This window comes from Portunus trituberculatus, chromosome 44 (genome assembly GCF_017591435.1).
Source record: "Portunus trituberculatus isolate SZX2019 chromosome 44, ASM1759143v1, whole genome shotgun sequence".
Classification (NCBI taxonomy): Eukaryota; Metazoa; Arthropoda; class Malacostraca; order Decapoda; family Portunidae; genus Portunus; species Portunus trituberculatus.
In genome coordinates, this window is record NC_059298.1 from 8,545,918 (window position 1) to 8,571,368 (window position 25,451).

Consider the following 25,451-nt stretch of genomic DNA (forward strand, 5'->3'; position numbering starts at 1 on the left):
CATGAAATGCAATTTTTCCACGAACACACACAAGTCCGCTCATGATTTTGCTAAGACAATTATATTAATTCGTAACATTTAAAGAACTTTCGGAATAAAAGTGTTTTGAAGTGAAGAGGATACTTTAAAAAAAAATTTACCTGGGAACTGATGTCATTGAACCTATTCATACAACAGACCACTTACCAACAAGAATATTTCATGACTTTCTGGAAATCTTTGGTTGCATGTAGTAGTAGTAGTAGTAGTAGTAGTAGTAGTAGTAGTAGTAGTAGTAATAGTAGTAGCAGTAGTAGTGTTGTTAGTAGTGGTGATGATGGTATGTATATTAATTGCAACCAGTATCAACAGTTATTTTAGTCTTCATAGAAGGCCAGTGCCATTAAGCTATGGTGACCCTGATTCACTGCAGACAGCAGACATATGTATTGCTTAGGTGTTTGTACAATACAGCCAGCTTGGCAGACATTGTATTGTGTTGCCCTCCCTGTCCAGTGTTGATGGCAGGCCAAAGGCATATTTTCTTTTTATTTCTAAGAGGATTTTATTTGGTGCTAGATCATTTCCATGACTATAGTAGGTGTTCATTTGTTTAACACCTTTATTGTGGGTACATATCAGGACAGAAATACATTTGTTAACTATTGAGAAAGGAATGAACAAGCTGCATGTGGCCTCATCCAAAGTTCATCAAGCTTTAGCAAGATAATTCAACAGTTGTTCAAGCCTTTATACCCCTTGTATTTCCCACATCTTCCTCTATCTAGTTTCATTTAGTTGGAACTTTTCAGCTTTATTTATAATTAACTCTCATTACCCTGATACCTTCCATGTCTACATTTGAATTTCAAAGTATAATTTTCTTCTCTACCTATCCTATATCTCATTACCTGAACTCTGATTACTCTAGATCATTCACACTACCTATTCTTCTCAATATGTTATGTTACTGCTGCAATCATAGGCACCCTAATGTGGACTAACTTAGTTCTTATGAATCCATCACCTCACTTTTCCTGAATGCTGTACCTCTCGGTTTTATATATATATATATATATATATATATATATATATATATATATATATATATATATATATATATATATATATATATATATATATATATATATATATATATATATATATATATATATATATATATATATATATATATATATATATATATATATATATATATATATATATATATATATATATATATATATATATATATATATATATATATATATATATATATATATATATATATATATATATATATATATATATATATATATATATATATATATATATATATATATATATATATATATATATATATATATATATATATATATATATATATATATATATATATTTATATTTTTTTTTTTTTCATTCATAATAGTAAACATGATTTATAGGACTATAGAATATGTACAAATTAATTTACAACTTATTTTATACAGGCAGCTTCCATTATTTTTCAAGTGTCAGAGAACTTATAGTACATAGATGTAGGTGGGAAAAATTAAGGGAAAAATTTACATACATATGCATACAAGCACACACATGCATGCACACACACAATTTAAAGGGAACATTTAGAAATAAATAAGGTTTACAAGAAGAAAAAAAGAAACTTATAGAAAGTTAACAGAATTTATATACAGTATATTCAGCATTACTACACACACAGTAATGAAGTACAAATTAAGTGAAAATCATAACAAATTATATTGGACTGGATTCATTTTTACATAACAGAATAATTTACACATTTTAGTAGGATCTTCTTTCACTATGTGAAGCACTATCAGTACATCAACAATGTAGTGACAATCACTATGCAGTCTTAGCCATGCTGTTTTCTGAATCATTGCTTTTATTAGATTTTTCTACACTCCAATAACAAGAAATTTAGCTTGGCACTCAGTCTGTATTCAATATGAAGCATTTTTCTTTAAAACTGCTGTTCCTCATTCAAAAGAACACAATATGAAGGAATGGTAGTATTATAAAGGAAACATCCTGTGTAAAACTAGCTCTGTAACAGTAATGAAAAATTATTCTTTAGACACTTTCCAGATTACAGAAGACTTAATCTGATTTATAAAGAAGAAACTACAGCCATAGCAGTGACCACCATTTAGACAAAACTGGATACCAGTTATAGAAAAGAAATTTCAGTAATATTAAATAAATTGTCACATGCACATATACTGCAAAAGCTCAGTATCTGCAGCTTCTACAACAGAGATGCAAGAGACGTACAACACACATCACAGGCGAGTAGTCAGGGTGGGCAGTGGTGGAGGGCTGGCAGGACACTTCACTCCCACCTCAGCAAACTCCTGTACCTGTGACTAGAAGCAACTTTGGGGAGTCTGCAGGCTCAATAGATACACATCTCCCTCTCCCTTGATGCCAAGACAAAACATACTTACACCTCAACCTTGATGTAGTGAAAATAACAGGAAAGTAACACTGCTTAACTCTTTCTTTCAGATGCATGGCAGTAAAAGGGAAATGAAGAACTTTTTGTTTTCCAGTGAACATGAAGGTAATGTGTTTGTTTTCCTACAGATTAATTTAACTTACTGTTCATTACTTGGTTACTCACCCCATCTACAAGTTGGTTTGTTTTTTACTCATTTCTTATGGTGGTGATATGTATTATTAGATTAGATGCAAGTGAACAATAAAAAAACACATCCAATATTCTTCAGTAATTATTTTTGTCATAGCATCAAGGATTCACAAATGTTTATTGTAAATCATAACTTAAGGTAAATCTGGATAGGTTTTAAAATATTTACAGTAAATAACTAAAATATAAATGAAGTGCATGAGTTACAATAAAGCAGTTGAGAGGATGAGTATTGAGTTGTGACTGTCCACCACTCATGAGATAATATTAGTCAGCCCTCCACCTGTGCCAGGAAAAACAACTCTCTCCACTTGCACCAGCTGTGTTACATCTGTGCCTAGCTATTCAGGTACTGTCTACATGTGTATGAATCCTGTTTTCATGTCTTTATTTTTCATTGTTTGTAGAGATGAATAGGACACTCACATAACTAGTTTCTAGCCAGTGACATTGTTGAGCAAAACTCCTCAGAACATGATGAATGTTTCACTTGTCTCTGAGTCACCACCACACTGAACTTGGTATTGTTTTGTAAGCCCACTCACTTGCAGTAAACATACATTTTTTTAACACTGAGCATAATACATATCCCATTTAAGGATGTTATTTATATAACTCCATCATTTAAACTTTTCTTGTTATTACAATAGAACATGTTATTTTCATAGGATTACAACGCTGAAGGATTGCTTTCACTAGATTATAACGACTATATCTTTCAATGAAGAAGAAATCTATTAAGGTGACCATTTTCTTTCTAGACAGTACGGTGAAAATATACTTTAATTCACAACCTCTTTAATTCTTAGGCTGGACATGGTATGCAGGTGTCCAATGTGGGGGAGTTCGAGAATATGTAGCATTTTTAGGATAGTTACCACTGGTATCAATATATTCACGAACTGTTTGTGCCGAGTCTCGCATGTCCCACATTTCTCTCGCATCACGAAGGTCCCGCAAGTTTCCAGAACGTACACTTCTCATCTCTCTCGCCTCGTGTGGCTTCTCCTGGTCTTTTGTGTCCTTGACATCCCGCATGTGTTCTAACCAAGAGGGAAGGTCTCGTCCAGCTTCCCGTGGTGGACCCTCTGGATTGAGGGGATGGTGGTGGTGGTGGTGGTGGTGATGGTGTTGTTCCCTCATGTCCACATCACTTGGTTCCCACTTCTCCACACCTTCTGGTGCTCCACCAGGCACTCCAACTCTTGGCTCCTCATACTGTGAGGTGTGCCGCACAGGGTCACGTCTTTTCCTGTCATAGGGGGGCCTGGGATGGGGCCGGCCATTGTATACCCCCGACTCAAAGCTGTTCAGGGCAGTGCCATGTGTCATATGGGAAAGACGGTTGCCAAGGAGATGGTGGGCATTTGGTACGTGGGCTGCAGCACAGCCTGGCTGGCCTGGGGGTACTATACTAGAAGTGATAGTGGGGAATGGACCACAGAAATTCACACTTATAGATATTGGGTGAAGGACGGGTGACATGTCTGAAAGGCCAGACATGATGGGGGCAATTAGGGAGTTGTCTATTGTTAATGGAACATAAAAGCTGCCATTCTGGTTAAGGGCAAAAATGGGGACAGTTCCTGCAGAGCCCATATCAGGCACCTGTTTGTTGGGGGAGCTGCTCTCCATTTGGTTTTCACATTTAGGAGTGGGAGTTGGTGTTCTCTGGTTCTTCTCTGGCACAGGACTGTCATGGCCATCCAGCAGCTTGGCTGAATCTGTTGGGAAGTTTTCTTGGGATGGTGTGGTCCTTGAGGCTGGGCCAGTGGGTGTCACTCGGTCCTTTTCATAATCAGTGTAGTTTCCACAAGATGACTCAGAATCCCTCCGCTTCTTTCTCACTTGGTGGGACTGCTCTAGGTCAGCACTGAATCTATGCTTCATGTTGGACTTGAATTTGTAGAGGCGGCTGCTGTTGCTGTTGTTGTTGTCATCACCGCTAGAAGAGTTGTTGGAGCTGAGGCCTGAGGAGTACCCTCCACACCGTCGCTCTCCACTGTTTCCTGGACCAGAGTGCTGCTGCAGGATCTCACGCAGTTGACTGCCAACCCCAGAGCTGCCATCCAAGGAGGAGGAACTACCCAGTTTGTCTTCCCTTTCATCTGAACCCGGACGGTCTTCAGACCGGTATGCAGACTCTTCTAATGAGGAGAAACATTATATGAATATCTTCCTTTAAAGAATAAGGAAGTTTACCTTGGAAGAAATATTGTTTAGATGAATGTGGTGTTGAAGAATTTCTGCAAAAGCTAAACATGAACATTTAGCATCTTTGTGAAAGTTGATGAATTTAAAAAGGATGATTCAGACATTCAAATTTTTGCAAAGACTAGTATATACTAATATCTATTCAAATCATTTTAACATTTCTCACTGCTATGTAATGTGTGTGTGTGTGTGTGTGTGTGTGTGTGTGTGTGTGTGTGTGTGTGTGTGTGTGTGTGTGTGTGTGTGTGTGTGTGTGTGTGTGTGATGCAACAACAAAAACAAAAAATTTTACTGTGGCCCAGAGTCTGAGATAAGATATGTGATATGTAATAAGCATAGTGTCAATATTGCAGCTTCTATCCTAGATGTAAATAGGGATGTTTTATACCTCAGACTGAAGTAATTGTAGACTATCAAAGTAAATAATAGAAAATAATAAATATTAAAATACTATATCATGTGAATAATAGAAAATGATAATGAGTAAAACACTATATAATGTGAATTATAGAAAATTATAATGATTTAAATACTGTATTATGATACATTGTTTGATTGAAAGTAAGTCGTGATTTTCAAGTGAGTTGATTTAGAGCTTTCAGTGAAGGCTTCCATAGCTCTCTCACACAAACAGATATGCATGCACACACACACACACACACACACACACACACACACACACACACACACACACACACACACACACACACACAAGCCATCCTTTCCTGAGACATGCAGCCCCGGGATATTCTGCTACCACCCATAGTACATCCTTTGTTGAGTGTCTTCAACATTACAATTACAAGGGATCCCATTGCAAGTTATTTCTTTTACAAAGATGCCAGATGATCACAATGCTCATGTATCAATGGCACATTCTCAACTTCATATGTGAAGGAATAGACATTCAGGGAGCCTCATTTTAGATTTTAAGCTTTCAGACACTACCACTCAAACAATGACAATCAATATGAGATGACGAGGTATGTAAATTAGACCCAAGTATTTATTTTCAATATGATAATGATAGTTATTTTAAGAGTATGTATATAAAGAGATTTTATAGATATAGGCAGGACATCAATAATATAGAGATGCAGTCCCACACTGCTGCTTTTCTTTTCTTTTTTTTTTTTTTTTTACCTTAAACTTGAAGTATCTGGAAGATGAAAGCATAATACTTATGGTGGAACAAGAGTAAGAAGAACTGTACATATTTTTTCCCCCAATGCAGGCTTTTCTGTAGCAGTAGTAAACAAAAACTGGAGTTACTAACTTAAATGATATGTATTCTAAACAGTCTTTCAATTTTGATAATTTTGAAATAATTTATCAAAATATATAATTATCTAAACTCTTAACATTAAATTTAGATTTGATATCATCAGTGTTGAATTCTCACTTGTAAACTTACTTGACATGGATAGAGGCTAGACAGATAGACGTACTGAATGTCTGAAAATCCTCCATATAATACAATCCCGTCAAGCAGCACTGATGTAGCTTCTTAAACCTATAAGCTTATGAATTCTGGACTAGCATCACACTCATCCACCTCACATCCTCCAATATTTAAACTGGAGAAGCTTCCCAGTGCACACCAGCACCACACACATCCTGGTCAGCCACTTTCATGCAGAGTTCCTGAGACACACCACACTTACCTCTAACCAGCACCATGGAAGAAACTTATTCTTCAAAATTATGACATAATCTTACTAAGAAGAAATTAAAAAAGATTAGATATAGTATATCCAAAATCACAAGTAAAAGCACAATATAATCACAAAAAGTACTTGCATTCCTGATTCCACTATTTGGATTCAATGATTTCCTAATCCCACAACTGTAACCTAATTCACAAACAGTGAAAAGCTAACAATGCCTCAGAAAAAAAATCCTTGATTTTGTTTAAAATCTGAAATTAATAATATTTAAAAGACTGAAATTTTTTTTCTAACTGTAATAAAAAATATATATCTAAACATATTTCTGTTCCAAGATCATTTTGTATTGTCTGCAGTTGGTAATGTTTATTTCAACTTGTGATGTAGCGAGGCAGTGCCTCATGTCTGGAGCTCTCTTTCTCTTGTATGGCAGTATAGCAACTTGTATGGAGAAAACACTATAGAGATAAAATCACATTAACATGGAAAATTTAGAAATTAAGAAAAGCAGAAAAAGCAATGTGGGACTGCTCTCATTTTCAGTAAATAAGTTTACAAGATTATCATTGCCAGAGCCCAAGTTGATTGCAATTTGTAACCATAAATGTCTAAGCTAAAAGCTTCTGAAACTTTAAAAACTGAAGTACAGGGCTTTTACCAGACACACTAAAAGTATGGAAGTTTTAAGAATGTGTTCCAGAACCAGTGACAACCAGTGAATTAATTAGATTTTGAAATATACATCTTAACTGCAGTTAAAATATAACCCTTTAACTACTCAGTTAGATTTTGTATTAATAAGCAACAAAGTTATGTGCTGTCCAGCCAATTTAGTACTGGCTGGTTCATCTGGTCTGCAAGTGCCCAAGCCAGTGACAGTGGCTTGGTTTTGGCCTGAACACTGTCACCAATAAGACTGGTGAACATGGCAACTCTTGGGGAGAGATCTTATTTTAATGCATTCCCAGAAAACACAACAGCTCTCTGAGTCTGTTGCCTTGCCAGTCACCAGGATGAGAATGTTGTGGAAGCTGTGAATTATTAAAATAAAGTGCAGTTCTGCACATATTATGAATTAATGTCCTGAAAGGTAATTATCATGTCTGGAAGCCTAGAATGACAATCTCTGGAGGAGTTATTACGTCTGCCAAAAGGAAACAAACAACAACTCCCTTGAGGCTCGAGCATTACCTGTAACAAGAGTTTCCTTACTCTCAGAGTTGTGACTTGACCCATTGCCATTGCCATCACTGGACGAGCCCGCTGAGGAGCTATTGGCATGGTACCCACTAGATGAGGAACTTGCACCACTCTGTCTGGTCACATAACCTTCACCTGCAACACAAGGAAGGCCTTTTTAATTCAGTGTGACTATAAACATCATAAGCAGAATACATCATTACAATGTTGCAATATCATTACATGTATTTGCTGGAATACCTGCTTTGACCAGTTAATATAAAAAAAATTGAATGGCAACCACAGACATGTGATCATGTATGGCAACCTTACACCAAGATGAAAGAAGACTCTTACTGTTGAGAATCTTTTCACAGTGTTTGGTGAGGTGGTTCATTAGCCGCACACACAGGGAGTCACCCGAGAAGAAGCCTTCACTTTCCACCAGGAACTGCATTGTCTCAGACATGCACTCTTGATAGCCAAGATGAAACTGTTCCAGTTGGTTCCCTGTCTTCTCTTGCTTAGCTGTCACCTCACAGTTCTCTGAAGATTTAACATAGCTTTAGCAGTGGGAGAGGAAAAAAGTGGGTGTTGATCTGTATTCAAAAGTTAACAGGCAATTGGGGAAAAAAAAAAAAAAGGAACATTTTATACCGAAAATTAAGTTTTTAGTCGCAGCTAATGAAACATGGATATGGTACAGTACACTACATAATGATGATGATAACAATAATAATAATAATAATAATAATAATAGTAATAATAATAATGATAATAATAATAATAATAATAATAATAATAATAATAATAATAATAATAATACACACATTAAAGTACTAATGATGATAATAACATAATAATAATAATAATAATAATAATAATATTATTATTATTATTATTATTATTATTATTATTATCATCATTATTATTATTGTTATTATTATTATTAATATTAATAATAATAATAACAATAAAGTATTAATAATGATAGACAATAACAAAAACAATAATAATAATAATAATAATAATAATAATAATAACAATAATAATAGTACTCTTGGTACTTATCCATTTTTCCACAACATATGAAGGAAGGTAAGAGTGACGTTTCATGCAATTTTGAAGCAAGAGAGCAGTTCGGTAATTCTTGCCTTACTATACATACAGTTACTACGCAATAATCAATCTTTCAGGGTTCAGCGGAGGAAAGAAAGTTTTTTTTCTCTCTCTCTTCTTTTTTTCTTATGAATAATGTCGACGAGTAAGACAATGAAAGAGTATTCGGTACATTCTTCCGAATTTGAAGCGCACATTTGAACAGCTAGTTATTCCTATGTAGTGAAGGGAGGAAGGCGTAACACGCTGAAGAGACCAATACTGGCATCCTATATGACAAACAAGTCACTTCTGTTCAGGTATGAGTGACGGTATACTGCTGACATATTAATGGAATCCAGGAATGTGTGTTATGATATTGTGTGGTTATTTCACTATTTATTGAGTTTCAAGATATAGTCAGTAAGGACATGTGTATATATGTACTATGTGTGTATGTACACACGTGTTTACTATGTGTCTATGTATGTACTGTACACGCTCGCTCGTCTCAAATCAAGAGTGTGGACCAACCCCAAGTTGACCGAGAAGACGAAGATAGGTTTATACAATGTATGTGTCCTCTGCACCTTGATATACGGTTGTGGGGCATGGACCACGCATGCACGATAGGAGAAAAGGCTCCTTCCATCTCAGGAGCTTACAATGTACACTAGGCATCACTTGACAAGTCAAGGTGACCAACACTCGTTCTATCTCACGCGTGCCTGCCCACCATTTACACCCAACTGAGACAACGCCGGCTGCGCTGTTTAGGTCACATTTGCCGCATGGAGAATGGCCGAATCCTAAAAGACATCCTTTAAGGAGAGCTTGCCACAGGACAGAGAAGCATTGGCCGACAAGGATGTGTGCAAGAAAGACATGAAGGTGCTTAACATCAACACTTTGAAGGACCTAACAGCAGACCGCACCTCCTTAAGAAACACACTTCACAAGCAGCTGCAGACTGAAGAAAACCTGTCTGCTGCAGCAACAGAGAAGCGAGATCGTAAAAAGGAAAAGACAGCCATCAAACCAAAATCAACACACAAATGCGACATACAACCACTGCCACTCTCGCATCGGTCGGTCTATATAGCCATAAGAGGCACTGCTCAAGCAGACCAGTGTCTCGAAAAATAGTGGACGGATATATCTACCCATGGTCACTCATGACCGACAGAGGCCGACGTGTATGTAAGACTATGTCTGCCAATCTAGCTATCGATCTATGTGGGTGGGTGATAGCTTGTAGTAGGAAAGGTCAGGGCGAAATGCCAAAGGGCACATTTCTTGAAATATTTTTCATGGCAAGTTTTAAGCATTACGGTATTGCTAAGCTGCTATTTTGGCCTTTCAACTTTACTTACTATTGACGCCGCCAGACACAATACTGTCTGAAGCCTGCTAAGCTTAACATGAATTAGAAATGACGATCATTACTTCACTATTAATGCTATTGACAACAAGAAGCGTAAGTTTTGATAAGAAAAATGCATCTACTGGCACGCATGGGACACTCAGCATTGTTTATTTAGTTATTCATTATGACCGTATTGGTGGACTTGCGTCAGCGTGTGCACGTCAGCGCTGGCGTGTTCGCGACCCCGTGTATTGACTGATCATGTGGTCTCATTGTGTTGTTTGGTACATGATTGCATACAGCCGATTATATGCACATATATTTCAATTTCATTATCTATTATAATTATTATTATTATTATTATTATTATTATTATTATTATAGTGAAAAGCAACATAATTGTACTTGCTCTCTCTCTCTCTCTCTCTCTCTCTCTCTCTCTCTCTCTCTCTCTCACCTATTTGACTGCATGCGTGGGCCTGTAGATGTTTCATGTACTTGATGGCCATCTCTATGATCTCCGTCTTCTCGATGCGGCCTCGGCCCTTTTTGAGGTAGTAGGTGGGGATGAGGCGGCTCAGGTCCGCCAGGCAGTTGTTCATCCTGTCCCGTCGCCTCTTCTCGATGATACGATGAGAAAGCGGATCCTGCGGGAGGGCAGATAATTAAGTATATGGCGTTTCGGTTTACATGTTATGTATTAACTGATTTCAAGTGTTTTTTTATTATTATTTTTCATTAGTAGTGATGTAGGTATTAAGTGTGTGGAGCTTGTATCGTCAGTATTCGACAGGACAGAAAATGGAAGTCTACCTTCTTTGTTTATGAATTTGACCGATTTCTCATTGTATTATTACTGATTATTAAGTTTGTGCAGTGTGCATTGTCAGTAACCCAGTAACTTTGTTCAGTGGGTCAGTGTAGGAGGAAGAAAGGGTTAACATACTATACTGTCTCTCATCAATCACGTGGAGGAAATTTATAAACCCAGTAATAAAATACACATTAATCACACATTTCATCCGGTTTATATGGTGGTATTCAAAGCTAAGAACCACAACAATACAGTACACACACACACACACACCGCTATCTCCGTGTTAGTAATAGAGCTGTTATTTCCAAAGAGGTGTCGTTAGGAATGTACGCACATCCGGTCCACGCCACCGACACGTGCATCAATGACGGACGAGCGGAGTCATGAGCAACAAGAGAAGGATTTCTATTCGCCCATTTCTTCAACCCTATTACTTAAGATTGGGACTGTTTGTTAGGGTTCCTGATCCAAGAATAAGTGCATTGGCTTTCCTTGCGTTCTACTAGTCTGTTAAAAGCTTCCGTTTGCATCACTGAGGTAGAAAGTGCGATAAAGCAATGACGCGCGGGTGAGGTAAGTGGAGTCGGTGCGGTGGAAGGCGGAGCGAGGCGGTGGAGCGGGCGGGGTGAGGGGGAATCGGTAGCTGGTCACGTGTTGAAGCCGCCGCCAGGGTCCACAGTGTACCCACCCACCCCGAACCTACCAAGGATATTCTGATCTCAGTAACATTTGCTATCACGCCCAAATGTATGATGCACGGACCTACTTCGCAGAGGAATACTAGCTGGCGTGAACTAGAGTTAGATTGCCACGTCAGCAGTAAAGGGTCACGTGGCTGTCTCCCCCCCAGGCCCCCTCCTCTTCGCCGCTACCACCACCACCACCACCTCCCTCGGTACAAAATCTTGTATCCCACTCACCATCTCCACCTCTCACATACCTGCGTTGACCATCACGAACCGCCCACACAAGGCTTCCCCAGCAACAACACTTCTAGGTCTCGAAATGAACTACAGCTATTTATTTTATCTCTCGATCTTTCTCCTCTTCCTTTCTCCCTCCCACACAGTCACGTGCCATGCCCCTTTCAGCTAAGCCTGCCAGCCAACCAGCCACGCATTGCCCTAACTCCTCTTTTGACCTCAATCGTGGCTTTGCTAGCCTACCACTGCCGCGTCTTTCTAACCAACACTCCCACTGGCGCCTCCCTCACGTTTCCAACACCCCTATCCCGCTTCTAACCTGATTAACCCCATTTCTTACCATTCGCTTCTCCCATGGTGTATTTAAGCCTTGTTTATTACTTATGTATATGTATACTCTCTCTCTCTCTCTCTCTCTCTCTCTCTCTCTCTCTCTCTCTCTCTCCAAATGACGTTAAAGATGTTTCATTTCCTCCCATTCAGTAGTAGTAGTAGTAGTGGTGGTGGTGATGGTGGTAGTAGTAGTAGTAGTAGTAGTAGTAGTAGTAGTACCTAATCCAATACAACTCGTATAATCACACATACACACACCACTCAGTCATTACCACCGTCATTTATGTAAGCAAGTGTTAACCCGTGAAATATTGAGGTCACGAGACGGAATATTAATGGACGGTTGAATGAGTCATGTGTATAAACTTCTGAAAGCATAGCGCAATGAATTTCATAAGGCCAGATTACAAGACCATTTAATTATCCATCACCGTGGGCTTACTCCAATGAAAGGCACTCAGAAACACTAAGTTAAACCAATCTCTCTCTCTCTCTCTCTCTCTCTCTCTCTCTCTCTCTCTCTCTCTCTCTCTGGGGGTAGCGTAGTTAGTTAAGGCTGCTCTTATCCGAGCCTCCGGTCTAGGCGGCCCGGGTTCGATTCCTTACCAAAACCTAGTTACCCGGTGGGAGATGTAGCGTTCTGCCGTTAACCCAGGCGGTGCCATATGACCTAAACTGTTGCGGCGCGTCCTGGAATAGTTTCTCTCTCTCTCTCTCTCTCTCTCTCTCTCTCTCTCTCTCTCTCTCTCTCTCTCTCTCTCTCTCTCTCGTATGCGCGCGTGCAATGGAAAGGAGTAAGGGAGAGTAAGGTCACATGAATATTACGGATAAGTCTCTCTCTCTCTCTCTCTCTCTCTCTCTCTCTCTCTCTCTCTCTCTGGGAGGAATAAACAATATAGTATGACCTCCAGGTGTCTGGGTGGCACGTGTATGTGTGTGTGCTAATAGTGAATGACCTTGACGTTGTAACTAGTACTGCTTGTGGTGATGTTGCGTCTCAGTGGGGCACATGTGCTAAGAGTCGCCTGCCTGTCCAACACACAAACAAACAAGCCAGCGACGTCTCGGGGGGCAAGGCTTCGTAAATGATAGCAAAAGGAAGGCCGTGGCTACCAACGGTCAAGTGCTGGCTGGCCCTGAATTCCTGACCCATTCTCTGCCTCCCTCTCGCTGGCCGCAGCTATCTTTTCTATGTATTAATCGATATGTAGTCTTATCTCATCCTCATTGGCGTCTGTCTATTGGTCTCATGCGTGTGGTGTTATCTCCTTAAAAGCTGAGAGAGAGAGAGAGAGAGAGAGAGAGAGAGAGAGAGAGAGAGAGAGCCAGCTGGGAAGATTCGTTCGTTCGTCCGTCCGTCAGTCTCTCTCTCTCTCTCTCTCTCTCTCTCTCTCTCTCTCTCAGCCAAAAGTAACTTGGCTACAATAATGTAACTTTCCATGGACCTATGAATGGCTGTTTCAATACATGAACGTGATGCAGCGCCACCTTTCCTCTCGCAACTCCGCCTCCTTGCCAAAAGGAGGGAGAGGGAGCCATGGTCACAGCTGGTGCTCTTAGCTGTGACGGACGGCGGAGAGAGAGAGAGAGAGAGAGAGAGAGAGAGAGAGAGAGAGAGGGGGGGGGGGGTAGGCAGAGCGACGCCGCGCCTCGTACACGTGACTTCTCCCTCCCTCTCTTCCCGTCTCATCATCTCTAGCCTTCCCTGCTTGGCCCTCCTCCTCCTCCTCCTCCTCCTCTGGTAGCTTGTAGTATAGATAATACTATACACACACACACACACACACACACACACACACACACACACACACGAATCTATAAACACCAAAGCCACTACTAGCACACCACCTTCACAGCCTCGATCTTATGTCACTGCTGGGCACGTGCGTGCTACATATCCACGCATATCTTTCTCGCTCATTCCCTTGGCTGCGGGGCCGCCTGGGTCGGTTCTCGGCGTGAGCGTTCGTCATAGTGACCAGAGGCGGTATGAACACGTGAGGCTGACTGCCTTCAACTACTATTACCCTTTCCCCACAAATCACCGTCTTCACCTCCACATACCATGGTTCTCACCAGCACCATCGCCCCAGACACCGGACACTGACAATGGAGGCGGATGTACGAGCAGGAGGAGTGCGACCTACGATGAAGGAGGATGTAGTAGGAGCAGCAGAAGGAGGAGGCCTAAGAGCATGTTTGTTGTTGATTGCCGATGACGATGACCGTGCCAATCTCTCTCTCTCTCTCTCTCTCTCTCTCTCTCTCTCTCTCTCTCTCTCTCTCTCTCTCTCTCAACTGTCGCAGTCAAAAACTTATCGTATTATCTATAGTTGTTTAGGCCTCGTCAGGCTACGGCGCGGGTAGGCAGGGGACAGGTTGTTGCCCACCGGCAGGAGACTAGCAGCAGGGCGGTTTTCTCTCTCTCTCTCTCTCTCTCTCTCTCTCAGACCCACAAAGAGCGGCAGGCGACTCTGGAGTTTCACAGAAAGGATGACGGGATGGGGAAAGGGAGGCACCGCGGATGAGACCCACCAGGAAGGGGCAAGAGAAACTCAGACTGGAGGGCAACTTTAGTGCTTGGACGCTCGTTGGGTGGGAGAAAAGGGAGACTGATCAGGACGGAAGGAATGTAAAATGTCTGACGGGGAGGAATGAGAGCCGAGAGAGAAGCAGGTCAGAGGTCTTCCACTGAGAGAGAGAGAGAGAGAGAGAGAGAGAGAGAGAGAGAGAGAGAGAGAGAGAGAGAGAGAGAGAGAGGAAGTCGTGCACTGCGAGGAAAAGGAAAAGAAAAAAGGAAGGCAAAGGATGCAGAACAAACACGTCAAAAGAAGAGGAAAATGGGGGGGGGAGAGGGAGAATGGGGCGGGAATGGTAAACAAACATGAAAAAAAGATTGAAAAGAGTTAAGGGAAAAAATGTCAAAGGTCATAAGTGATAATGAGGTCACACCATCATCGCACATCCCACTCCTCTTCATTCTTTTCCTCTCCTTTTTCTTGTTCCGACTACTTCCGCTGACCTACCCTCACACTTATCTTTATCCCCTTCTTACCCTCACCCTCCATTCATCTCTCCTCTTCACCCTTCCATACACTACTATATTTTCTTTCCTTACTTCCGCTGACCTACCCTCTCACCATTTTTATCCCTCTTCAGCCTACTCCCTTCTCTCTGACTCCCAAGGTTTCTTTTCATTACGAGACGCCCCCATTCTCCTCCTCTGCCTCCTGCCCTTTATTTTCTCCCACTTGAGTTTTGTCTAGCAACCTCAACCGTAAGCCAAGCTCCTGCTCTTTCCTTAAAGCTACGCCAGGAGTCAGACAGCACCTCAGTCTGCTGGAACAGTCTTTTCTTTTTCTCCTCCTAAGCTCCTTGCATCTCGTTCCCCGCCCCCTCCCCGCTCACTCAATTGTCACATTTTTGTGTAGTATTTTTAGAAGACTCGATGGCGACCTTTGGCAGTCCAAAGCCAATACTCTCTCTCTCTCTCTCTCTCTCTCTCTCTCTGTGTGTGTGTGTGTGTGTGTGTGTGTGTGTGTCGGGTCCTTGAGGAGAACCACTGTTTGTTGCCAGAACCACCTCTCCTCCAACCCACCCTAACACCTTACCACTTTCCTCCCTCCCATCCTCTCTCTACCTCTTCCTCCCTTGTCCTCCTTTACTGAATGGTTTCGAGACGTCTTCCGCGTTTTTTTTTTTTTTAAACATTGTATTCGTTTGAGTTAATCTTTTTTTTTTTCGTTTTTCATTGTTATTCTTTCATTTGTTGTCCCATGTATTCCCAGCTAACGGCGCGTCTCATCCCACTCTCAGCCTTAATGCTAACGCTGCTCACTATTCTTAAATACTTGTCATGGGGATCAAGACGTGTTGTTTGATGATTTCAGTAGCCACACCCCCTCCCAACACACATACACTGACGTGTGTGTACCGAGAGAGAGAGAGAGAGAGAGAGAGAGAGAGAGAGAGAGAGAGAGAGAGTGTGTGTGTGTGTGTGTGTGTGTGTGTGTGTGTGTGTGTGTGTGTGTGTGTGTGTGTGTGTGTGTGTGTGTGTGTGTGTGTGTGTGTGTGTGTGTGTGTGTGTAACACTTGTATCCACTCGTTTGTCTGCTCACTCCCACTCTCCCTCCACAACCCTCCATGTCATCCCTCCCCCTCCTCCTCATGCTTCACTCACCTACACACGTGACTCAAACCCTCCTTCCTCCTCCCTTCCGCCCTCTACCTCCCAGAATGCCGCGAAGAGGGAAAATTACCAGCTGGGGAAGCTCAAAAGGGGAGAGAAGACAGGTGAGTGACGAGTGAAGAAAAGAAAATCCTGGAGGAGAAGGAGGAAGAAATATACTGTGAAACGTGTAAGGGGAATGAGAAAGGATATGGAGATGAAAGGGTGTGGAGCGAGGAAGAATGTAGTAAAGAACGAGGAGGAAAAGGAAGAGGTTCTGATGAGGAGAAGGAAGAATTACCTTTTATAGTAACGTATGAGGAAGTCGAGAAGGAGCACAAAGAGGTGTGAAAAGATTAATAGGAACAGAAAGAGAATGACAGGAGACGATTAAAAGCAGCATGTTAGGTGAAGAGAGAAAAATGTATTCAATGCTAGAGAGAAGGAATGAAAGAAAATAACGATGTTATCAAGATGAATACAAAGAAGACAAAATACAGGTAAAAAGAAGAAAGAATTGTTACTCAGAATAAACGAGACCGGGAAGAAATAAGGGAAATGTAAGAAAAAAAATGAATCAAGTTACAGAAAGACAAAGAAAAAAATAGAAATGAAGGGGAGGGGAGGAAAAAAAGATGAAACATTAAGAAACAAAAGAAATGAAGTGAAAAATGAAAATTGAAATAAAGAACAGGTGCAAAGAAAGGATGAAAAGAAATACGACCGAAAGCAATAAAAAAACAGGAAGAGGAGGAAATATTGAACAATAAGTAAAGATAAGAAAAAGAAGAAACATAAAGGTGGGTAGTGAGAGCGAGCGAGCGAGCGCGCATGCAAGCCAGCACATCCCCACGTGACCAGGAAGACACTCTGTGTGTGTGTGTGTGTGTGTGTGAGAGAGAGAGAGAGAGAGAGAGAGAGAGAGAGAGAGAGAGAGAGAGAGAGAGAGAGAGAGAGAGAGAGAGAGATTTTTACCACCCATCACTTTTTTATTATTTTTTTTTTACGCCGCCAGCTGAATCATAATCAAATTGTGTTAAATTCCTCCCACTTTTCCTCTGTACCCTTTCACCTCCCTTTCTCTTCCACTTACTCCCTCCTTCCATTCTGCTCCCTTCTATGCCTCCTCTTCCATCCCTTCCTCTCTCCATTCTGCTTTCTATAACACTTCCACACTCCCTCCATTCCCCCATTCCACCCACGTGTTTGGAGTGTAGGAGGAGCATTAATGAGTTAGCCTCGTGATTGGGTACGAGGGAGAGGGGGGTGAGAGGGAGAGTGGGTGGGGAGGTTACTGGGAAGAAATTGGACTCCCATCGACCACACGTGATGAGGGAGGGTAGTGTGGGAGAGGAAGGCGTGAGAGTGGGAAGACGATGGAGGAGAGAGAGGGAAAGGAGTGAGAGGGAGTGGTTGTATGGACATTAAGTCACATCATTTACCCTTTCATTCTCCTCCCCTCTCTCTTGGTGTGACGGGAGGGTGAGAGCTGGGAAGGCAAGGACGGGAGGGAGAGGGGGAAGGAAGCACGTTGAAACTGAACACTGCCATGTGCTATGGAATGTTACCTCCCCTTCCCTCCTACTCTCTCTCTCTCTCTCTCTCTCTCTCTCTCTCTCTCATTCCCCTCGTCTTTTACTGACCATTACCACTGACATTATCTGCTCGTACTTTCACTGTTCATTCCTTCCTAATCTACTTTTCTACTCCTCTTGCACTCCAACCCCCTCCTGCTCCACGATTTTTTTTTTCTTACTTTACCTTCACTATTACCGGCAATACAACTTCTACTTCCATCATTACCACTCCCCTGCACTACAACTGTTAACTATTTATATTTTTTTTGTTTTATCATTATTTTTTAGTGCAACCTTTATTAACGGTAGCCTTATATCTGTTTTCTTTTTCTATCATTGTTCTATTTGATTCTCTTGTTCACTTTTCCTCTTGTCATTATTCTTATTTTTCACTCATTCAATTTACCTTTTATTATTTAATTAACGATCTGCTTATGTATCAACTAATCTATCAATTGCTATTTTATCTATCTTTACTATTACTGACTGTCCGATACTCATAGCTACAGCCGCCTAGCTACACCGCCGCCACCACCACCACCACATCTAAGATATCCTCTCACATTATCTTCATTATCATTGCCACATAGTATCTACCTACTCCTTTATCACTCTAGAGCCACCTACCAGCCAGCCGTACTATCACCCCCCATTACCTACATTGCCTTGAATTATCTGGCCCTCCTCTCGCTCCCTTTTATCACTCGTTATCACTCATGAGAACCACCCTCCCCATTCACTACTCCTATAAACCACTGCAGTTTTTACCGTCCAACTTTTTAGCATTGTCCCCTAAGCGCCATTAAAGTAACTGAATCGCAGGTCACTGTGTATGATGGGGAAGTGGGTGGGTGCGTAGGGCGCTGGGGAGCGACACCTGCACGTGGGCGGCGCTCAGTCAGGTGTTGGGTGATCGATCACGGTGGCGGTGGCGGTGGCGGCGACTGACGCGCGGCCGCTCTTCACGTGTGTGTGTGTGTGTGAGAGAGAGAGAGAGAGAGAGAGAGAGCGTGCGCGCACGCGCGCAAGTGACGTCACCAGACACCCTCGTCACGTGGTCTCGCGACGTCACAACCGCATCCCCCGCATTTAGAGAAGTGACGTCACGTGAGGAGGCAGGAGGGCCGGGACAGGTGGCGCTAAGATGGTGGCCGTCACCTGTTATTTGGACCGGAGCGCGGCGGGGAGGGGCACCACGAAGTTGAGGCACACATGAATTATTAAGGAGTATATAGGAGTATCTATGCCTACCTATTACCACTCCCAATCCATAAGTCCCTAAGTTTGCTTTCTGCGATCCTTTAGGTTTGCTCTCCATGGTCTTCAAGCACTGCCCTCTGAATAGATTATGCCATATGTGTAAACTTACTCTCACATGATATGCATATGTAATTAATTAGATTGTGAAGACTTGCTATAGTTTGGCGGTTTGGGTGTAGTAGTAGTAGTAGTGTTGTTGGTGGTGGTGAATAGCAGTTGTAGTGGAGGTGAAGACAGTAGCAGTGGTAACGATAGAACTAGTTCAAGCGTATTTTTAGCGTGAAAACCATTGGGGTGGTGTTAGGAGCATAAGCCATCTGTTGTGTATATATGGACGCAAGGTGGTGGTTGAGGTGAGCATGGGCCGCCTCGTGTGTGCTAGTGGGTCATCGGTATCCTATGGAATACATAGGACTCACTATTCACAGTAATAGCTCAAACTCACTTTCTCTCTCTCTCTCTCTCTCTCTCTCTCTCTCTGGATAGAGACGGAAGTAATCTGGCCACGGACTGCAAAACAAACATCAGGTGGAAAATCCCATTTGATGAGGTTCCGCATTCAAATAAAATTATAACTAATCAGTAGTATTTGTTCTCTCAACACGGTCATAGAATGTTAACAGTACGGCATAAGATTCTACGCAGTAACACCGGTCAGTTAACTCTAGCCCCTAACGCTACTTTTGACCTTGCAAGAGGCGTACACACGAGCCAACAAACATTTTAGTCAGCACTGCTCGCGTCACTTTATGATGCAATGCTTGTTTACCAACTTGAAAGGGATTGGCATACTCTAGTACACATTTCTGCACTATTCAGCCTGCAGGACGTCATAGAATGGCAAGATAATGGAAATGTGTCTTCAGCATAAACACTCATACTGTGCTATTGGCAAACTTACAATTCAAACATGATATCAATTTTACAGACATAAATTTGTGTAAGTGAATGCACCACTCTGAGTGGCAAGAAGTTGTGAGGAAGCATGTACGCTAGTAACTTGGGTAACTAGACTAACCTTTCAACATCTAGGCAGTCAGGTGCCGCTCGCAGCCCTCTATAATTGCCAAAGCCACTAAGGAGTGAAGTCAATGCCTCTGAAGTCTACATAGGTTAATAACTAGTGGTGTGCCCTATATTTGTCAGTGTACGGATTGAAGGAAGGAGGGTGCGGGGAACTGCTAAGGAAGAGAGTGGTGTGTATATGGTGAAAAGCATATGGGCACAAGGGCTTGGTATTAGTCGTACCCTTAAGAAAATCTAGGTTACATGAAGCGTCTCCTTAGTGTGTGTGTGTGTGTGTGTGTGTGTGTGTGTGTGTGTGTGTGTGTGTGTCTCTCCCTTACGACGCTCAAAACAAGACAATTGTAGTACATAAATAAGTGTTACTCCCGAAGAACGCCACGCTTCTTCACAAGTTAGTTAACTCAGTATGGGATAACGTGTGCATTAGCGGACTTTGTTAATGTAGTTGTACTGATAACCAATTCAATGACGCACTTCCCTGGCCACTCTCCAGACAAGCAAGTGTTCTTTTTGTTAATGTTGACGTATACAAGGCGCGAGTGCAAAAAATGCAATGACGCACCTGTTTGTCTGAGGCGACTGTAAGAATGCGCGCGCGCACACACACACACACACACACACACACACAGTTACTTCAAATGAAGCAGACAATGCTATGTTTCCTATTCTGAAGTTTCTAAAATTTCTTTCGATATGGATAAAGAAAAAACTTGCTAATCCGCATCAGTTTCAAGTAAACTCACACAAGGTGGACCGGGTTATTTTGTATTTATTCGCAAAGATATAAGTTTGTCCAGATAAACTTTCCATGATATCAGTTTGATTACTTTATCTTAATGGTATTTCTAGCTATTCTGTGTCCGTGTGTCCGCTAAAAAATACGTACATACCACGCCACACTCGTATTTACTTACCAATCACACAAGGATGTTTTATTGCAGCTTTAAGCGAAGGACACCATGCTACTAGTTCACACAACTAGTATATAATCGCCTGCCTTGTTCTCGCCTTTACGACAATTTATGCAGAGATATCATCATACTAAGATAAATTTCCATCTAATTACAATATTAAGATAGAATCATAGTTTATTCACTATTTTCATTTCTTAACTTGAAAGTCTTGGCAGCCACTGACAGGCGCAATTTGATCGCTCATTCTGCTCACCATCGTCCATCACCTCACTCCACGCCCTCCACATCTTGTCAGCCTTATCCAGCACTAACTCACGTAGCACTCTTCAGTATAGGTAATCTAACACTGCTCACACAATCACGGAACTTTTCTAGACCCAGCTGCACCGCGTCCTCTGTAACAAAAGACTTAAGACTTGACAGGTAGGCACAGTGCTACGCATGACTTAGTCACATGAATAAATCTTTATCCATTGACGTAATTCGCAAAAGAAAAAAACAACTCTGGAAGTTAAAAAAAAAAAGTAGGTGATCTTCAAACACCTTTATACAAGCAGCTAACCTCCAAGGGTTAACAACACTGAATGTGAGGTAGGGCAGGTGAACTCACTCTCTCTCTCTCTCTCTCTCTCATGCTGTATTTCAACACACTATAGAAACGCTAAGCTTAAACATAGTTCCTGTGTACATATAAATATAAAAAGCTATTCAGACTGGTAACGTTGCAACACTTAATTAAAGGCAGTCTAATGTTCAGACTGGCAAGCTATTTCTCATTAGAATCAGCATTGAAACGCAGCATAACTCAATATTATTTCCGGAATTTGATGCCGTTTCATAAACTCCAACACTCATACTGGCAACAAATCGTTTAATATTGACACTCGAATGTCTACAATGACACTCCAACACTCATAACCGGCACTCAAGAACGGCGGGAAGATTGACCTTGTGTAGCCAAAGAGGCTGGTCACGTGTGGAGCAGCGTGTGGCCCTTCCCTCCCTCTCGCAAGCCCGCCTTCCCTCCCTCCCTCTCTGCTGCCCCCTCTCGCCCACATTGTGCAGCGGCATGTTCATGGTGGGCAGGAAGAAGACGTGCTAGGGCTCATCTCCAACCTCATTAGCCTCCTTCAGGAAGATATAGGACCCAAAGACAGTGTTCCAGACAGGCTTGTCTGATGACACGCACTGTGCACTACCCTTCCCTGGGCTTGCCGAGACTTGGGGGCGCGCGGAGGCTGCAATGCTAGGCGGGTTTGATACTCTGATGCAGAAAGGATCGGATTACTTACATTGGCAGTGGGTTTGATGGGTGACGGATGTCTCTTGGTGCCTTCGACAGGAGGTACGTTGGAAGGAGAGTGGGCTGGTACCCTCTCAAAAGCGGCCACTCCATTCATGATTGGCTGTTGTGGCGGCTGCTGTTGAACACCGCAGGTCTGGTGCTGAACGGCAGGCGAGGGTGGGGCTCCAGGGCCCATAGCTGAAGCGGTCATGGTTCTGCAGCGGGAGTTACGGTCACCCAGGAGAAGAGAGAGGCTGTACGGGGCCTCTGGTTCCTCTTTCACTACCGTGGCCATTACCAGTGGCTCCAAAGGGGCCTCGGCTCTAGCCAGTCCTCTTACCCCTGGTCCCAAGCGGGGCCGGGGAGGGGACAAGAGGGCACGTTGGAGCTCGGTTGTGTTCTAGGTCGGGGCACGGAAGCGTGGACCAGACGGAACCAGTGCCCGCCAGCAGTCACACGTGCTTCCACTTCACAGGCAAACATCCACGCACACTACAGTCGCTTTCAACCTTAACTTGTGTATTAATACTTCCAGCCGGTCTGCGGGCGGCCTCTCTGCACCATACACTGGGCCGCTGCTACTCAGCACAGCTGTCCTGAGTCGCACAATATGACGCAGTCCGGTGACACTTCTTTTTCTATTACAATTTGTACCAATATCACAAAATGTCACAGCAAATTTGTATTTATATATTCAAAGTAAACTGTGTCGCCCGAGCATCGTGGCCGGTGCTTCTACGGTAAGGCACAGAATAAAACTCCGAATGTACCAGGCGGTGGCTCCTGAATGAGAGAGGTGCTACTTAAGGCTCGTGCCATCCACAGCTTTACACAGCACTGGTTGCCAGAAGCGATAAGATGCGAGCGGAGCAGTCGTGGAATGTCCACGCCAGCAAAGGCTGCTACAGACTGAGCCTCGCGTGTGAGTGTGTGCGGCTCTCCCGTGTTCGTCTGGTGTGTGCGTATGTGCGTGTGACGGTCACGTGCAGCTCCACACTCGGAACACTTCCAAAATAGACAAGGCGGCGGAGGAGGAATTGTGCTCTCATGTGCCCCTTACTGACTTTCGTTGCCTCTGGGCAACACCATCTGACCCCTTCACCCCCAGAATGAAGCCCCAGCACCTGCTGAAGGACACACATAAAGGAACAACCATCAGAGAATCAGCTCAGCTGGCAGCCCGCCGCCGCAGGTGCCGCCACTCGCTGGAGACCGACACCCGCCAGGTCCCGCCGCGGCCAACCTCCTCCAGCAGGGTTCATGTGTGTGTGTGTGTGTGTGAGAGAGAGAGAGAGAGAGAGAGAGAGAGAGAGAGAGCGCACCAAAACAAACAAAAAAAACAACAAAGGATAGGTATACAGCATTAATGAGAATGGTGAAAGGTGCAAGATATAGAGGGAGGAAAAAATTGGGCTGTCTGGCAGGAATGGGTGCGAGACCGACGGGGCTGGAGCCAGCTGGACCGGGGCGGAGCGGGGCGGGGCACACGTGACCGGGGTAGTGGTGCACGTGGGTTGCCATGCACTTGATGCTCCCACCGGCAAGTTAACCTCAGCCCCACTTGCCCCTGTCCCTCAGCCCTTCCCTCACCCCCATCTAATTCTACCCCATCACCCAGACTTTCCCCAAACCTTCATACCGTTGTCTGCTGCTGCCAGGGGTCATGGGAAGGAGCGTTAGGGAAGGCCTCTAGCACACCAGGACCAACGTTGCTCTCTCTCTCTCTCTTGATAAGCTCAACATGACGTTTCTTCTCTCTTGGCTTCTCCTCCTCCGAAGTTGAGGTTGGGGAAGAACGCGCTAACCTACATTTGAGGACCAGGAGGCATAGCAAACAATCTACGAGAACGAATCGTCCTCCTTGTCCTCTCTCTCCTCGAAGTTTCAAAAGCATTCCTGTCGCGCTTTCATTACCATCGTCCTCTTCTCATCCTTCACCTCTTCTTCTTTTCAGATTTCGTTATCTTTGTCATATCTTATCGCCGTCGTCATCTTCCTCCTCGTCCTTGTCGTCTTTATCCTCCTGGCACTCTCCCAGACCCCCATTCACTACCACTACCACCACCACCACCTCCTCCTCCTCCTGCTCCTGCTCCTCCTCTCCCTTTTGAAATTTTCCTCTGTGGCCTGAGAGAGAGAGAGAGAGAGAGAGAGAGAGCATTTTCATATTATCTTTTCTGAGCATCAATACTTTTCTTCTGTTGTCTTGTGTTAGTTCTGTACAATAACGGGGCAGGGGATAGCAGGGAAACATATAAGTGGAGTGGGAGGTGGAGGAGGTGGCGGTGGTGGACGAGCGACATTCCGGTGACAGGCGGGGAGACACGTGACCGCTAGTGACGTCACCACTCTTGCCTCCATCCTCTGCTACCTCCCTCCTCCTCCACCGTCTGCTCCGCTCGCCCACCCATCTATATCCCCAACTCTCCACCACATGCATCATAACCACCCCCACCCCTCGCTCGTTCCTCCCCCTCACTCCTTTCCTCCGTCTCCTTTATCCACTATCTATAACTGTACCTTCCCCTCATCATTTCCCTCATTTTTTTCCTTTTCCTATCTTTTTTTATTTCCTTTCATACTTTCCTTTCTCTCTTCAACACCTCCGTCCATCACGCACCCAAGCTCCTCCGTACCTTTCTTCTGTCCTTTGCTATCTTACCTCTTGCCTTCCTGTTTTTATCAGACACTCCCGCCCGGTTTGCTTTACCCTTCGCACCCTCACCTGCAGTGTCCTGTCCTTCACGCGTGCATCTCATGTCTCCTCTGTACCTGCTTTCCACTCCTACACAATTAACCTGCAAGGTGGTTTGGGGAGCAGGAAGCACGTTACACGAGATGACAAGGGGAAGAACAAGAGAGGAGGACGGTCCGAAGAGAGAGAGAGAGAGAGAGAGAGAGAGAGAGGGAATGTCGATGGCGCACGTGATCACTAGCCAGTCATCCTTACGTACACGTTCCCTCCGCCAGTACA

General features: G+C 43.1%; 1 protein-coding gene across 4 annotated transcripts in view; it reads right to left on the reverse strand.

The window, feature by feature from the left end:
* Positions 1-1,648: 1,648 nt before the first annotated feature.
* The window catches only part of LOC123519007 (transcription factor cwo-like), a 54,641-nt gene continuing 30,838 nt past the window's right edge, over positions 1,649-25,451 (reverse strand). Inside the window, exons 1-5 of one of the 4 annotated variants that reach the window (XM_045280120.1) lie at positions 22,485-23,704; positions 10,632-10,821; positions 8,068-8,256; positions 7,744-7,866; positions 1,649-4,797 (exon numbers count right to left, since the gene is read on the reverse strand). In XM_045280120.1, the coding sequence (XP_045136055.1) occupies positions 3,449-4,797; positions 7,744-7,866; positions 8,068-8,256; positions 10,632-10,821; positions 22,485-22,772 (2,139 nt within the window). In that variant the 5' untranslated portion in view covers positions 22,773-23,704 and the 3' untranslated portion in view covers positions 1,649-3,448. Of the gene's footprint in view, positions 4,798-7,722; positions 7,867-8,067; positions 8,257-10,631; positions 10,822-22,484; positions 23,705-25,451 lie in introns of those variants that run through there. The other 3 variants (XM_045280119.1, XM_045280122.1, XM_045280121.1) reach the window with 3 other exon arrangements.